This window comes from Pseudoliparis swirei, chromosome 1, assembly GCF_029220125.1.
Source record: "Pseudoliparis swirei isolate HS2019 ecotype Mariana Trench chromosome 1, NWPU_hadal_v1, whole genome shotgun sequence".
Lineage (NCBI taxonomy): Eukaryota > Metazoa > Chordata > Actinopteri > Perciformes > Liparidae > Pseudoliparis > Pseudoliparis swirei.
In genome coordinates this window covers 7949975-7965391 of record NC_079388.1, presented here as the reverse complement: position 1 = coordinate 7965391, position 15417 = coordinate 7949975, and the positions used below count along the sequence as shown (strand labels likewise).

At 46.7% G+C, this 15417-nt stretch overlaps 1 protein-coding gene across 2 annotated transcripts in view; it reads left to right on the top strand.

Annotated features, from left to right (window-relative positions):
* efna3a (ephrin-A3a) overlaps nucleotides 1-10286 on the top strand; it is a 74775-nt gene extending 64489 nt beyond the window's left edge. For both annotated transcript variants that reach the window (XM_056413623.1, XM_056413606.1), the window contains exon 5: nucleotides 8082-10286. In XM_056413623.1, coding sequence (XP_056269598.1) covers nucleotides 8082-8200 — 119 coding nt within the window. In that variant the 3' untranslated portion in view covers nucleotides 8201-10286. The remainder of the gene's footprint in view (nucleotides 1-8081) is intronic.
* The last annotated feature ends 5131 nt before the right edge of the window (nucleotides 10287-15417 follow it).

The window sequence follows — 15417 nt, the reverse complement described above, 5'->3', positions numbered from 1 at the left end:
AAGGAGCCTAATCTCTACCTTGCCACGGTCCCACCACTGCCTAAGATTATTAAAATCACTCTTCCTCAGCCTAAAAATGCTTCAAAAATAAAACACCTCCCTAAAATTCCTATCGAAAGTTAAAACTGAATTAAAATGCCAATACGCACTCCTAGGTAAAAAGTTCCTAATAAAAACATGACATAAAACCAAAGAGTGATCAGTAAAACCAGCCGGAACAATGCTGCACATTTTTAAAATATTACAATGGTGCTTAAAAACATAAATACGATCTAACCTGGCTGAGGAGATCCTTCCCTCCCTAACGTGGGACCATGTGTACTGCCGGCAGTCCGGATGCATCCTTCTCCACACGTCCACCAGGCCATGAGAATGGACCAGCCTCCTCAGAACCTGCTGTGAAGCTGGATGTGGCTCTGTGTGGTTTCTGTCTTTAAAATCATCTTCTGTGCAGTTAAAATCTGCCCCCCAAGAATAAAAAATCCTCCGAGGCACAGTCATTTAAAACATCATTAATTTTGGATAAAAACAGCTTCCTCTCTGCCCCGGTTGTTGGAGCATACACATTAATAAAAACAACAGTAAAAAGGTAGAACCGTGCTTTCACTAAGAACAGCCTCCCCTCGACGATGTGTTTGACCTCCAGTGACCGCGGGCTGAAGGCCCTGGAGAAGAGGAAGCCCACTCCTCCGCTGAGGTTGGTGTTGTGGCTCAGGAGGACTCCCCCCCCCCACTCCCTCCTCCAGTCCGCCTCGTTGGTGCTGTCGCTGTGCGTCTCTTGTAAGAAGAGAACATCGTTGGCTTTCATCTTGTTAAATTCATAAATTGATGTTCTCTTCTTACTGTCCCTCGCTCCATTTACGTTTAAAACTCTGACTCTGAATGTGTTCATTAAAAGAAAAGTTTAAAAAACAAATAAAACTTAAAAACAACAAATCAATTAAAACACACATTGGAGCTCTCCACCTCCCCCTGCTGGATGCACTCCTTCACTTTAGGTAAAAGCTTTCTGATTCTAAAAACCTCCTGCATGTCTAATTTCTTCTTTGCCATGTGGTAGCGGCAGGAGTGTTCGAAGGCCACGAGGTCAGGGAAGTGATCCCTGACCTCTACTTTCTTTTTGTTTTTTGTTTTATATAAAAACAGACTGATTTCATCAGCTGTATATAGGGCGTATTCACGTGACGTCAGAATCTCAATCGCGCCATCTTGGGGTCCCACTTATTAAATGTCAGAAGAAGTTGACCTGGCTATCGTGTCCGCTGTTTGATTATGCGAGAGCCCAGCAACCTCATGTCCTTCTGCGTTACCAAAGAAAGACTTCAGCGGTTGGAATTGAATATTTGCAACGCTTTTTTACCTGATTTTACTCGCTCAACACTTTGTGGTTAATAGCACATAGCCCGGTCACATTCCCGTAAAACAGTTTTCATTTCCGCTATCGACCATGGGACATTAACAACTATTTCTGCGTTATGCTTGTTGTGGAAATACCACAAATGTCGGAACATCAAGCGCCCCGTGTCTGGGTTCATATATGATCCGTAGTCGCACAGCTCCGCCTCCAGCGCTCATTCAGGACCAGCAGTGACTGTTTGGCTGGCCGTGCTGATGCTGTTCCCATGGAGCCAGTGTTTTATTTGAAATGAATCACAGCGTAAAGGCAGAGAGTTGCCATGTTCATGGCTTCCTCCCAAGTTTCCATCCACAGTTCCTTTAAGTGAAAGACATTGATTTAAAAAGCAAAAGAGATTATTGACGAGTCAATGGAAACGTGCCCACAACCCGATGTATCAACAGAAACACATGAGAACAGTCCTAACGCTCATTAGATGCATGACAAGTTGAAGTAATAGCCTCTTGTTGAGCTGATAAACCCATATTCTGAATCATTAGTCCCACATCCAACAATGAGGCACAGGACCATAATCAGCTTTGAACTGAAATCGTGTCTCCTTCAGGATATAATGGTCATTTCTCAGGAAGGTGAATACACTCTATAGCTTTTGAGCCTGACTGTTAGTTAAAATCAGAGGAGAGTCGCTGTCGTCTGACCCCTCCTCGTCACTGTTGTCCTCCACCTGCCCCGCCCCTTGACTCCTCCTCCTCTCCTCCACCCTGCTGGCTTTGGCTTTGCCGCCGGCGCTCTGGTCACTTTTCCTTTTTGGGGCTCCTTTCTGCCCCCCCCGCTTCATCCTCATCCATCTCCACCTGTTCAGCCCCCTCCTCACCTACACCTTCTTCCTCCGCCCCTACGACTCCACCCACCTGTCCTACCACCTCCATGGGCTTCCCATCAGCATTCTCTTTGTCCTTCCTTCTTCCTCTTTTTTTCTTTCGTCATCACTTCCTACCCCAACCACAGCCTCCCCCCCACTGCTCTGGGTGATTTCAACACCTTTGCCACCATCACCCTTGCCAGCCGTAGCCCCATCAGCAACATTTCTTTTGTTTTTCTTATTTCCCCCTCCTTTTTCTTCATCCTCATCACTTCTCACCTCACCCACAGCCTCCCCCCCCCACTGCTCTTGGCAGTTTCCCCACCTTTGCCACCATCTCCACCCTCACCACCACCCTTGCCACCATCAGCCCCATTTTTTTGGTTTTTCTTCTTATTTATTTTTTCTTCCCTTTTTTCCATTTCCTTCTTCCTTTTCCTTATCCTCATTATTTCCCAGCTCACCCACCTCCTCCCTCTCACTGCTCTTGGCAGCTTTAACCCTGTCACCACCATCACCACCATTTTGTGAGTCTATTTTTCCTTTTTTTTCTTTACTCTCATCCCTTCCTACCCAACCCACAGCCTGCCTTTCACTGCCCTGGCTAGCCTCACCACCATCACCATCATCACCATTACTCATGCTCTCATTCATACCCACCACATGTGTGTCGGGTACAGCAGCAGTGACGCTCTCTGCTGGAATCGGCTGCCGGCCGCCTCCTCTCAGAGCAGGTGATATTATAGTTATAATCATCTACTCGGACGCTGAAGCGCAGGTTGAGCTCCGCGCTCCGGTCGTTGAGTATCATATAGACCGATCTACGGTAACTCATGATGTGCTTCATCAAACTCTCCTTAAACCCCGACGCGATCTCTCTGATCGGGGAGACCAGCTTCCCGTGCCGGGAGAGCTCTCTGCTGAGGAACTCATCGGTGATGAACGGAGGGACGTTCGACACGAGGACTCTGGTGGACGGCTGCTCCAGCGGGAACACCTGCACAAACAAATCTCCCACCGCGAGACCCTCCTCCACCACTCGGCTCACCTTCTCCACCTAATCCAGGAAGATCACGACCGAGCCGTTCATTTTGGCGGCGGACTTCACGCTACCGAACCCGACTTTCTTCCCGACTGCTCGGGCCAAGTCCTCCACGCTGCACGAGGAGTCACCGGCGATCTTCATGCCGTGTCTCCTTGTGAACAGAGGGGGTGGAACCGGGCAAAACATTTGCGCCACGCACCGCGCCCGGTGAGGCACCGGCAGGGGAAGACACCCAGAGAAAAAAAACCAAATAACCACCAAACAATTTAAACCCAACCAATACACCACATCAAATTAACCCACGTGACTGTGAAAGAGAGAAAAGAAAAGAGACACGCACTCGCTCCGCTCACACACACCCAACCTGTCTCTCTGACTCACAGCGCGAACTGAGAGAGAGAGAGAGTGAGTGAGAGGGCAGAAAAGTGAGAGAGATAGGGGGAGAGGGAGACACACGCTGGCACAGAGAAAGTCAGTGGGATGAAAGATAGGAAGAAGGCAGTGAAAGAGGAATGGGGCGGGAGAAAGCCTGAGAGAAAGAGGGACAGATAAGACAGAGAGAGAGAGAGAGAGAACAGGCAGACAAAGAGATAAGAAGTAGAGTGGGGGCAGAGAACGGGGGGTGCAGGGAGAAGGGGCAGAGGAAGAAAGAAAGGCTCAGTGGTGGGCGAATGGCTCAGCAGCAGCTCTGACTGCAGCTTACGTAGAACTTAATATAAAAAAGAAACACACACACAGACTCATGAAAAAAAAGTATAGCCTCCAGCGCTATGATGAATTTTGCTGAATACATTTGGAGGAAACACACACACACACACACACACACACACACACACACACACACACACACACACACACACACACACACACACACACACACACACACACACACACACACACACACACACACACACACACACACACACACGGCCCTGATGACCGCTGGACACCCACTCTCTGACTCACCCTGAGCCCACAGACTCGCTCAGCATCAACACATCTCTCTCCCTCTCTCTCTCCACATATGTTTGGACTTTATTATTAGTTGTGCTGCTACGTCACGCGCCTCCTTATTCAACGGGGTGTTCTGAGAATAATCCTGGTCCATTACGACGTAGGTTTTGTCTTCTGTAACTATGAGTAATAACAAGGATGTTAAAGTTAATGTGGGGAACTTTTAACTGCTAATGAAACCGTCTCGGTTTAATACCGATGCCTCTTTATGAGATAGATAAGTAAACAAGACCACAAGAGAGGGGATTTGCTATTTCTATATTGGTATTCTTAATGCTTGTAGTCGAGGCCACCGGGTCTGATGCCGTGCAACATTTCACGAAATCATGCAGGATCACCGGAGATTTTGTTAAGCTTGGAAACACGGCTGCAGTTGTCCAGAGGGACCGCGAAAAAATTCAACACAATATTAAAGTTCCTCTTCACAGCTCCACGTTAGTCTGTCAACACGGTGACGTTGCTGAAGTCCGACAGGGCGAGAAACACGAGCGGTGAGATGCTTTAAACAAAAATCCCGGGACCAGCCAAACTCGCTTGGAAGCGGAGGCCAAGAATAAACAATATTTCTCAAGCTGTCTGCTGTAATCATCACAGTTTATCATTTGTGAAACGAGACGCTGCCACCGTTGGCAATCTGTGTGCCAGCAGTGCTTGTGAATCACTTTCGTGAAATGAGACGCAGTTGGCTTGTTTACAACCTGCCGATCGTCTGACTGGCTCGTCTCTGTTGTCCCATTAGAAGGTATTTCCATATCTCAGCCATTACATAGCATACACTACACAAACAAGACCCACCATCATCTTCTAAATTGGAACCGAGTTGATTCATCTTTCTTTATGATTGTAATGATCTGAACCCTTTGAAACACACATCTGTCCTATCTGGCAGAAAAGCAGAGATGTGCTGTCGTCGAGCATCTCGTAAGGAACGGCGTGTGGCCAGATGTGCTCCACGAGCTCAGCATCCGCCTCGCTGCTTGAGTGAATCATAACCTGAGAGTTTCCTGCAGCAAAGCTCTGTCCACGCTGCGCATTCTTCCAACTGTGACTTGCCCTTAAACGCCGTCCTCCTATAGAAAGTGTCTGCAGCAGGAGAAAGGCTAAAGCCTGCAATATAAATAATGTAGTGGACCGGAAAATGCAACAACAACAAAGATGCATCAATAGGCACCCGAGACTTATCTGCTCCGAGTGGCTTATGTGCAGATTTTCTCCAAATCAGTCGTAAGATGTGTACTTGAGATGCACGATGCAAACCAAAGCGTCTTATCTCACGTTTGCAGTCGGTACACTCTGGAGGATTCACAACGAATGGATTACCCCCGCTGATAGCTCCGTGAATTGCACATCAACGGTCTATTAGATACAATATGGGTAAAGTAATGGGTATATATTACAAACAATGCATGCAATATTACAGAGCAAACGTCGTTTGCAAAAGTGCAATTTGCCTTTTTTTCTGCATTTGGCAGCAAGTGCCTCTGCGCCAAGAAGCCAGTTGGCAGAAAAATGAAATATTCAGACGGCGAGCTACAAATCCTGCCTGACGCATCGCAGAGGCGTCCCTCGACGTGACTGAGGGGAATCATTTGTCAATTTGTCAGTGCTGCAAAATAATAATTGCAATGATTCATATTCACAGAGCAAAACGTCACGCTGTACGCACAATGTGCTTTTCCAAGGTGAGGAAACTCCAAAGCGTTAGCGGGGACGATCGCAAGAGCTAAATGAACTCTTAGAAGAACACCGTTTATGAAAGGGCTTCACATTGTTAGCACCAGCCTCTGAGGAGGCTAATCATTTCACGTTAGCTTGCGGTGTATCTAGCTCTGATCTTTGATGATTGGACTGTTTTTTTCAATGAGCGAGCCAAACTTATGCACACGACCTCATTTTGACACGCGCTAATAGCAGAGACGTTATTTACCCGTCAGCGCACTTCGCCGTGCTCTTCGAGAACTACGTTTATTTTTTGTCTCATTTGTGCAAGGTTAGCAGCCGTTAACAAACCACCGGGGCAACTCGCACTCAAGCATATTTTCTTCTGAGAGTAGCTCCAGGCAGCCGTGAGGGAAGATGGCATCCAGACACGCGTTAGCTAGCCGAATGACATCCGCGCTATCACACCTCCCCCACTGACCTGCGAGCCGGGTCCATCGCCTCGTGCAGTTCCCGCAATCCCCGTGGTGGGAGGCGTTGGCGCGGGGATTTATCGGACCCGACAGCCTTCCTCCGCTCATCGACCGTCTCGAGCCGATGTTTCTTATCTCCCTGCGAACGCCTCGGGCGCTTCGGCGTGGACGGGAGGGCCGCGCCGCGCGCTGCTGGACCGCCAACAGACGAGCCCGCACACACACATTGATTGCCGTGTCCCGCAATCGTGCTGTTTTGTTCGGACCTTTGATAACTTGTTACGGCCCGAGGCGCCCGACGTCCCCCACACTCATCTTCCAAGGGCGGGCCTCCTCAAACAGCGAGGGTTTTATGAAGAGCTGCGGCTCTCTGAGCGTCAAAGCATCTCGGCGGCGCCCACAAACACAGAATCCGCTCACAGCGGCATGGAGCAGCGTGGGAAGGGAGTCGTGCTCGTGAACGTGAAAAGAAGCGAGCGTGTGTTTATTCCGCCGGGACGGGGTCGTCTCTTCTCCCGGCCGCTGAGGCGAGGCTGCGCTTCCCCCTCTTGCCTTCACAAGCAGGACAAACCACAGCGGTCGGGTGGTTTACTCTCAGACAACAACAACAACAACATTCCGTACATTCATCAAACATCAAGCTGTCATGTGATTGCTGTCTCTATCTGTTATCTCTTATCACATCTTGTGTTTTCCAACTTGCAGCCAGTTATTGTCTCCATTATATTCCTCAAACCCCGAGGCTTCAGCAGCTTGTTGGAAGACACCGTCTCTCCTCAAGTTGATGTATTTCCGGTTGAAGCCATCTCGATCGGTCGGAAAACGATCTGCCGGCTGCAACTTTTACACAGCGGGACATTATGATGACATATAATAAAGTGAAAGTAATGCGTTTTATGGACAAACACAAGATTGTTGTCAGTGTTTGGGCACAATTTGTCAAAGTGCAGCTTTCTTCTGCACTTACTAGGATTACTTTATTATTATTTTGTCTCACATCTCACTGCAGCCAGGTTGTTCCCATAGTGCGCTGTGTTTGTAATAACCCTTTAGACATAATGGGAAACATTATGTCGAGACAGAGCATAATGGCTCCGTTTAATCCACTTTTTTACTGAATATTACTAAATGTGTTCTCCATGTTGTTTGTCATGAAAGATGTTACAATGTTCCGAATGGCTCCACTGTTGTTGTGCTGGCCACGCTGGATCGATGGTGGACAAAACCCTTGTTTCATCTCTCTCCAGCTCTTTCTCCGTTTTTCCCCTCTGGCTAATGTTCTGTTGTGTCTAATCAATGGAGGCCATAGTAATTTGGTTTGATTTAAATTCCACGAGGATAAAAACATCATTAGAGTGAAAGGAAGAGTACGTGAAGAAGAAAAGAAATCCAGATCAGAAAAAGAAGTGTTTTTAATTTCTCATCCCACTGGGGAAAATGGCCTCATGTCGCAGTGCTGATGATAATTGGTGGTTTGTTAATTGCATCATGTCTTTCTCTCTGCATATGTTAGAGCACGATTAGCATGCATCACACATGGCCTTTAGATTGATGAATTAATAATGCAGTAATGGTTCGCTTCCCTCTATCTGGCGCGTGCTGTCTCTCTCGCTCCGTCACACTCACGTTCCTCTCTTTTCTCACTTTCTCATCTTCTCTCTGTCTCTGCAGATGAATTTAACCCCGAAGTTCCCAAACTGGAGAAGAGCGTCAGTGGCAGCGGCGCCTCCCGGGACCGCCTTCTCCTCACCGCGGCGATGCTGCTCCTGTCCGCCGCCCTTTTGTCCTAGCGACTCGTCGCCCCCGATGGACGCTCCGTTCAATGCTGGGACCGCCTTGTCCGACGGGCTCTGTGTCCACCACGTTGTTGTTGTTGTTGTGAGAGAGTTGGCAGAAATACAGACGGAGATAAAGTTGAGGCGCAAACCGAACCGCGATCAAAAGGACACCTGGAACTTCACTTCACGAGACTTTTAAAGAGGAGAGGCCTTTCTTGCTGTCATATTTACACCAGTGCATTTTGGACACTCCGTGCGTTGTCGTGTGAATCCCACGACGCGGAGACCACACCCAATATTCAGAACCAGGCTTAAAGTGAGGAAAGAAAGTGGACTTAATCGAGCCGGGAGCAGACTACACACTCTTATTGTAGCATGGATGTAAAAACACGTGAGGAAGTCTTCTCAATGTGGATCCGTAGGCCTTGGACCACGGACATGTGCTGGTGGACAGAACTCATTGTCGATGTAGTAAAGAGCAAGCTGGACTCTGGACCTGGACTGATCTCACCTGGGCTACACAGGATACGTCTGTGATCAGCCAGTGATGAGAACTGCTGCCGTTATCCTGGACATTGAAGAATGTTTTCACACTGGTGCGTTCATAAGAGCCCAAAGTGTTTCTCCAGAAAAGAGAAAGGCTTTGTGAGGACGTCCACGGGCCTTTTTTGAGAAAATCATTTTCAGCAGACACCGAAAATGCCCGTGGCTTTTGTGAGCCCCAGATGCAAAGCCCGCGTTTCTTAGAGGACAGCGAGTGCCCTCTCAGAACGAATCCTTTGTCTGCGTTTCCTGCCTTCAAACTGTAACAACCGAGAAAAATACAGACCCCGGACTAGTAATTTGGCGGCACTTAGACGCGGTAGATGTTTTTTCCCCCCCCCCGATGCGTTTACCGTCAGCTCTCGGCGTGTAGAATATTCGGATGTCAAACCTTTCTCCTCGCAGCAATCAGCAGTCATTCAGAACACCACTAATTCACGATTCTTAAAAACCTCTCTGCGCAGCAAGTTCGCCATTTATTCCCAGAGAACGCCATCTATTCCTTTTCCACTCCAGCGGCTCCCAGCCAATCAATGCTGATGGCTATTAAAGCAGACCCGGTCACCATGGAAACGACCCGAAACAGCCGCCAGAGTGCGGCAGGTGCCTGAGGAGAAATTGTGCTTTGAGTCTCAAAGTAACGCTGCCGCCATTTTGTTTAAAAGAGAGGAAAAAAAGAAAAAACACGTGTGAATGTGCAAATAAAGAGTAGTTCACTTTTTTATATTGTAATACAGGACAACGTAGGATGGCATTAATCAGATTACAGTGTTGTGCTTTGGGAATTTATTTACTTTTCAAATTTATTTATTTTAACATTAAAGTATATCATTTATCTATCTAATTTATTCATGTGCATTTGTAGGCCTTTGCTCAATAAGCTACTGTGCCATTTTTGTATTCTTTTTTTTTTAAACAGTGGAATTTTTACTGCAGCATTTTGCTTGTATAGATAGAAAGGCCGATGTAGTTCAGCCTGAGGAAGAGAGAGGGTTATTGGTGATGACTGATCGGGGGGGACGTACCCCCAGTCACCCTCCTCCCATGTAACACACACCGCTAACCAGATTGCGTTGCTGATATCTCGTCATAAACCTGTGGACGCACAGACGGAGTTGATGGAAGGCATTCCTCCCTCGTGAAAACAAAGGAGTCTGCATTGTAATGTATCTTTATAATACATGCCGGCTATGAATGTGTGTGTGAGTGCGTGTGTGCGCGCGTGTGTGTACATTTGTGTGCGCGTGTATGTAGAACGTGTTCGTCTGCGCTTCTCCAGTTTGTTGCATTTAGAAATCCCGTGCCCGTGAAGGAGTCGTTTGTAGGATCTGAATATGCAAGTGTGTGTGTGAGAGTGTGTGTGCTCTTCTGTGATGTCGGTTTACGTTACGGGGTTTTGGGAAGCGGGTCGAAAAAGCATTTGCTGGTGTCGAAGACAACCACAAGAAATGTGTTTACCTTTGACAAGAACGAAAAAAAGAAGAAGAAAAAAGAAGCTGTACATTGATCCAAGAATGATTAAAACAATGCCTATTAAAATCTTTTTGCAAATTTACTTGCGTGTATTGATTTACGACTGTTCTTTCCTCCCGCGCGGAGATAACACCTTCTCCTCCGCCTCTGCCCTTTCCTTATCTCCACGGTGACTCCTTCACCTTCACTCCTGCTGCACTCCTGTTGGTTTTCCTCGCTCGCCCTCCTCCCCCCGGTCTGTGTGAGCGAGGACACGATCACCCGTTCTCACATCGCCTCGCGTCGGTTCTGCAGACACTTCTTCTGCTATAAAACAGAATGACAGCGGGAGGGAAGGGGGGAGTCACAACTCCACATCTCCCCCTCCATCCATCTCTCTCTCTCTCTCTCTTGCAAACACCTGCAAGCCATTCACGTCTCCACAAATCTGTGTCTCTCCGTCTCCTTTCCCCATCGCTCCTGTCAGCTTCTTTCTCATCTTTGTCCACAGAGCAGAAAGAAGCTGACAAAGGGGGGGGGGGGGGGCACTTCTCCCAAAATGCACTGATGTCCATGTCAAAAGGGACAGAGGGGGCCCGATGAGATGTGTGTGTTTGATGTTCCACGTCAGGTCTAAAATCACATCAGAGAGCGAGACGTTGGGCTCTCGGCCGTCAACGTGTCGCCTCCAGTGCCGAGGTCAAAGATGGTGTGTGTGTGTGTGTGTGTGTGCGACTGTGCGTGTGTGTGTGCGTGTGTGTGCGCGTGTGTAGAGGGCTCCTGCCAACAAACTAGATGCGTTCATTAAATATTCTTTCTGACAATTTACTTGACAAAATGTGGACCTCACTTCACCGAGCAGGTTACACTGAAGTGAAGGCGTAGATTAATAAATGTTTCGCAGCTGCTGGACTCTCCCGTGAGCGAGCAGCTTCTGATGGGGCCTGACGTTTGTGCATTAAGCTGTCAGGCTGATAATTGTTGAATATTACTGTGGGATTTGGCTCACAGTCCCTCGTCTCCTCATAGGTTTGGACTTGCAATTAAATGTTTCAGTGTTCATGGTTTCAGCTTCTGCTCCGGGCCCCGAGTTGACAACTTAAACCCAGCATTTCTTTCCTCGGAAATTAACCTGCTCGTTTTTTTTGCCAGCGAGGCCGTCTCTGGTTCGTCGTCAGGGAATTAACGCTGTCATTTTTACACCTTAAATTCCTGCCTGGAAAGGGCTTATGTTTTGCTCGTGCATTAATTAAACATGAATTAATGCGCTTACTATTTAAATGAGAGAATCAGGAGTGTTGCGAGTGAATTAGAAATGCCCACTTTCCCCCCCGAGCAGCTGACACGGAGCCTCATTGGGAAATAGGAGATTCTAAAAGTCCTCTGTCCAGACTGTAACTGCGAAAGACAACGTCCCATGAGCAAAAGGACACGACCTCGTCTCGGCTCGGAGGCATGTTATTGTTTTCCCCGAGTCATTTGCTGTGAGATAAGCCATCTGCAGCCCGGGCAGGCCCCGTGCCGCGGAGAAGGATTCCCCAGACGAGCTGCACCGTCAGGCCCGAACCACGGAGGCCTCTCAGAGAACCGGTCACGGCTCAGGACATCGAGGAGACAATCCAGAGGACTGGGGCTGCCTTCAAGTGCCTTTTTTTGGAATTGCCGGTTTCGAAGGTTTTGGAGTCGTAAAAAAAAATTAAAGAGTTGTGTTTTGGTTCCGATGCATCTGGCCAAAGGATGATGTCACTGGCATAACGAAGGATTTATTTTTGGAATCATGCAGCACAAGAAAGACATTTGGCAGTCCAACACGTTTTCCTCGGCCAACGCACATATCAGGGAGTTGCTAAATTAATATAGATAGAATATAGAAGGAAGCGGGACTCAAACACCAACTCTAGAATGTAGGAGCAGCCGGAGCAACCAGCAGCGAGTGTGTGAAATTCATATCGCTCGCAGGCATAATTTATCTTGAACTTGGTTTGCAGCTGTACATTCATCAGAGTGCACATGGAAACATGTGTCAATGGCCGCTATCGCTATGCACTCACTTCCTTTCTTCCTTTGGTGCTCAGCTTGTGTGAGTGATGTCCAGATCACAGACAGAGGCAGATCATTTCCACTTAAAGTAAATGTCATGCAGTGCATTCAGCCACTGACACATTGGAGAGGCCTCCCACACACACACACACACACACACACTTCATTTGTGGACTCCTGAATCTTGACAGTACTTTGAGTTGGCACAGACAAAGTATACCGCATGTGCACCCATGCGTTTATTGTATATAACAAGTCAGGTTCAGTTTCATGTGCGCTCTCGTGTCAGACGCACTCGCAGGTTTTTACGGCTACACTTTCAAGACAAACACTGTGATGACAAGAGAAACATCTCAGCCAGGTGTCTGGTTGCCAGCCTGCAGACTTCCCCTCGGTGTAACCGTCTTATCTACTTTCCGCCTACAGGCGTCGCCAAAGCTTTCTTGCAGCCGGACTGCAGGACATCTGAAAAACATCATGCAGCAGATTTACAGTAAGTATATTTTCTTAGGATGAAACATTAGTTTAGACGGACGATGATGAGTTGGTTTATGCACAAGGTGGTTTGTGTATCCTGAACAGATGTAGAAGTTGCTCTGAATACATGTTAAACTGCTGAAGACCAGCGAGGAAGAATAATACCTCCTCCGACTCATGCAAGGAGTTTAGTGTGCCGTCCGTCAAGGCTGCCATGAGGCGGCTCAGGGGCGTCCAGAGTGGAGGAACGGTCAACCATTACAGGCAACACTTAGGAAACATGCCTCTTGTGTAACTGTTAGAAGGATTAGCTGACCTACTGCACTGACCATTTTCCTTCTTACCTTCGGGATTAGTCCAAGGGGGGAGTCGGCACAGTTTGAAACAAGAATAAACTTACATTTCCATGTAAAATAGTTTGTAATTTGATTAGATTGCATTATATTAGATTAGATATTATTTTATTTTATTTATTATTTCTTAGTTTATTTTTAATGATAGGAAATTGCACGATCACAGCAGCATAGAGCATTAATAAAAGATCAAAATGAAACACAAAACACAATAACAATACTAAATACTAAATACTAATATTACATTACATGTCATTTAACAGACGCTTTTATCCAAAGTGACTTATAATACGTGCATTCAACCTAGAGTACAAACTAAGAACAACAAGAATAAAGAAAGTCACATTTCCTCAACATAGTCGAACAAAAGTACCATAATAAGAGCTAATACTAAAATATTACATTGCCAAATATTACATTGAATAACAAATATTAATGACTTAATCTGTGCCTTCTGAGGGCAGGTTTCTTGGTTGTTGTCTGGCATGTCCCTGTGAACGGCAGTTTGACATCTTTACACTTCGTTTGGTGCACGGATTGAAGAAACACATTCACGATGCCCGGCTCGTTTGTGGTGATGTTCAAACGAGCGTTCAAGACCGGTAGGACGTGTGACATGTCGGCCTTCATTGTATTATATTTCACAGCTACTGAACTGATACATAAGGGTCTGTGGGATTGGCATTCGGGCTCGTTAATAGTCCCTTTTGAGCCTATAATTGGTCCTCGGTGGAACACGGGTCACGTTGAAGTCAAAAATGGGAAATCTGCAAGCAGTTTGGCTTCCTTAAAATAGGCCTGAGCTTATTAAAGCCATAATGGGCCTACAGTACATGAAAACCTCCAGTTCTACCAGAACAACACACTGACTCTGGGTTTTCTGAGGCAGACTTTCTTGGATTTCGTGAAGAGAGGCAGAGAAATGAGAATGTGCATCTTAATCAGAGCGCCGCTAAGCTTCCTAGAGGGCTTTGCTTTCGCGCACATTAATTTGAGCTCTTGCCAAACCTCTCCAGATCAGTCGACTAATGTGTTGACAAGTGGAGAAAAGTTATCGCAGAATATCAAACAGACCACGTCTGCAGCAGCCTCGAGTACGAGCTGCAGTCGCGCGTGGGAAATGTGTTGAATATTAAACAGGGCAGGATTTAACGGTAACCCTGGGATATGGAAACAAAAAGAGGAAGACATCAGGCTGCAAAAGGATAACGGTTGTTTGCCCTCAGTTGAGGTTTTCACATCGTATTTACATTCATAAAGATATCAGGGAAGTCAGACATAAACAGTTATCTGTTTTTCCATTTCAGAAGCTAAAGCGTTGTATGAATTATAGAAAGCACATCTGATCCCTGCTGAAAGCTGCAGAAACTCTGTGAGCAAATACATCCCAAAGTCTCCCATGTGTGAGGATATTACTGGATGTGAGATTTAAGATTATGTCCCTTGTCTGTAGAGCCTGCTCTGCAGATTGTGGAGAAAGTTGAAGAAAATCAATGAATTTGTAATCAAATGAAGATTTCCTCCACGGGATAGTTTTTCTTTTACGCCTTCCAGCTTTCACTTGTTAAAGTTCTCATCTCTTCTTCCTTCCTGTGTTCTTTCTCTGTTTCTGATTTCCACAACTGTAAATCTCGCCCTGTGTCAAATCTCTCTACCTTAAGCTTGCATTTCCTCTGACCCCTCTTAACCCACATCTTCATTTTAGACTGTCGTACCAAAACCCCCAACCGCCACATTGTTCCCTAATCACCCCACCCTCCTCCTCCTCGTCCCCTTTTCCCCTCTGCCTCCAGATTTAGCTGTAATCCCTCATTTCGCTACATCTGCACAGCACTCAACAGCTGGGGACCCACTCACACATACAGCCATAGACCTTGTGCAGTGAGTGTGTGTGTGTCTGTCTGTGTGTGTGTGTGGGTGGGTCATTCATATGTACTTGTGCCCACACTTTGGACCATCTGGCCAAGTCTTAAACCCAGGAATAGTGAAATGCTTGTCTCCCAAAACGATGTTGTGAAGGAAGATTCAGTTTTAAAGGAAAGATGAAACAATTTATAATTTACAGAACTCTGCAAAGAGAGTTCATCTTGATTGTGGTTTGGGAACAAATTTAAAAAAAAGGAAAACCAGCCTAGAGATGTAAACCAGGAAGCTGGATTTCTCACTTTGTGATTCACTTGATGAAGCCGTCAATCCTAAATCTGGAGCTTCTTCACTCACACATAAACGAGAGACCTTCTTTCTAGTGCAGTAGTTCTCAAATGGGGGTACGTGTACCCCTGGGGGTACGTGAAGGCACTCCAGGGGGTACGGGAATTTAATATATATATATATTTAAAAAGAGAATCCATTAAATAATCCTTT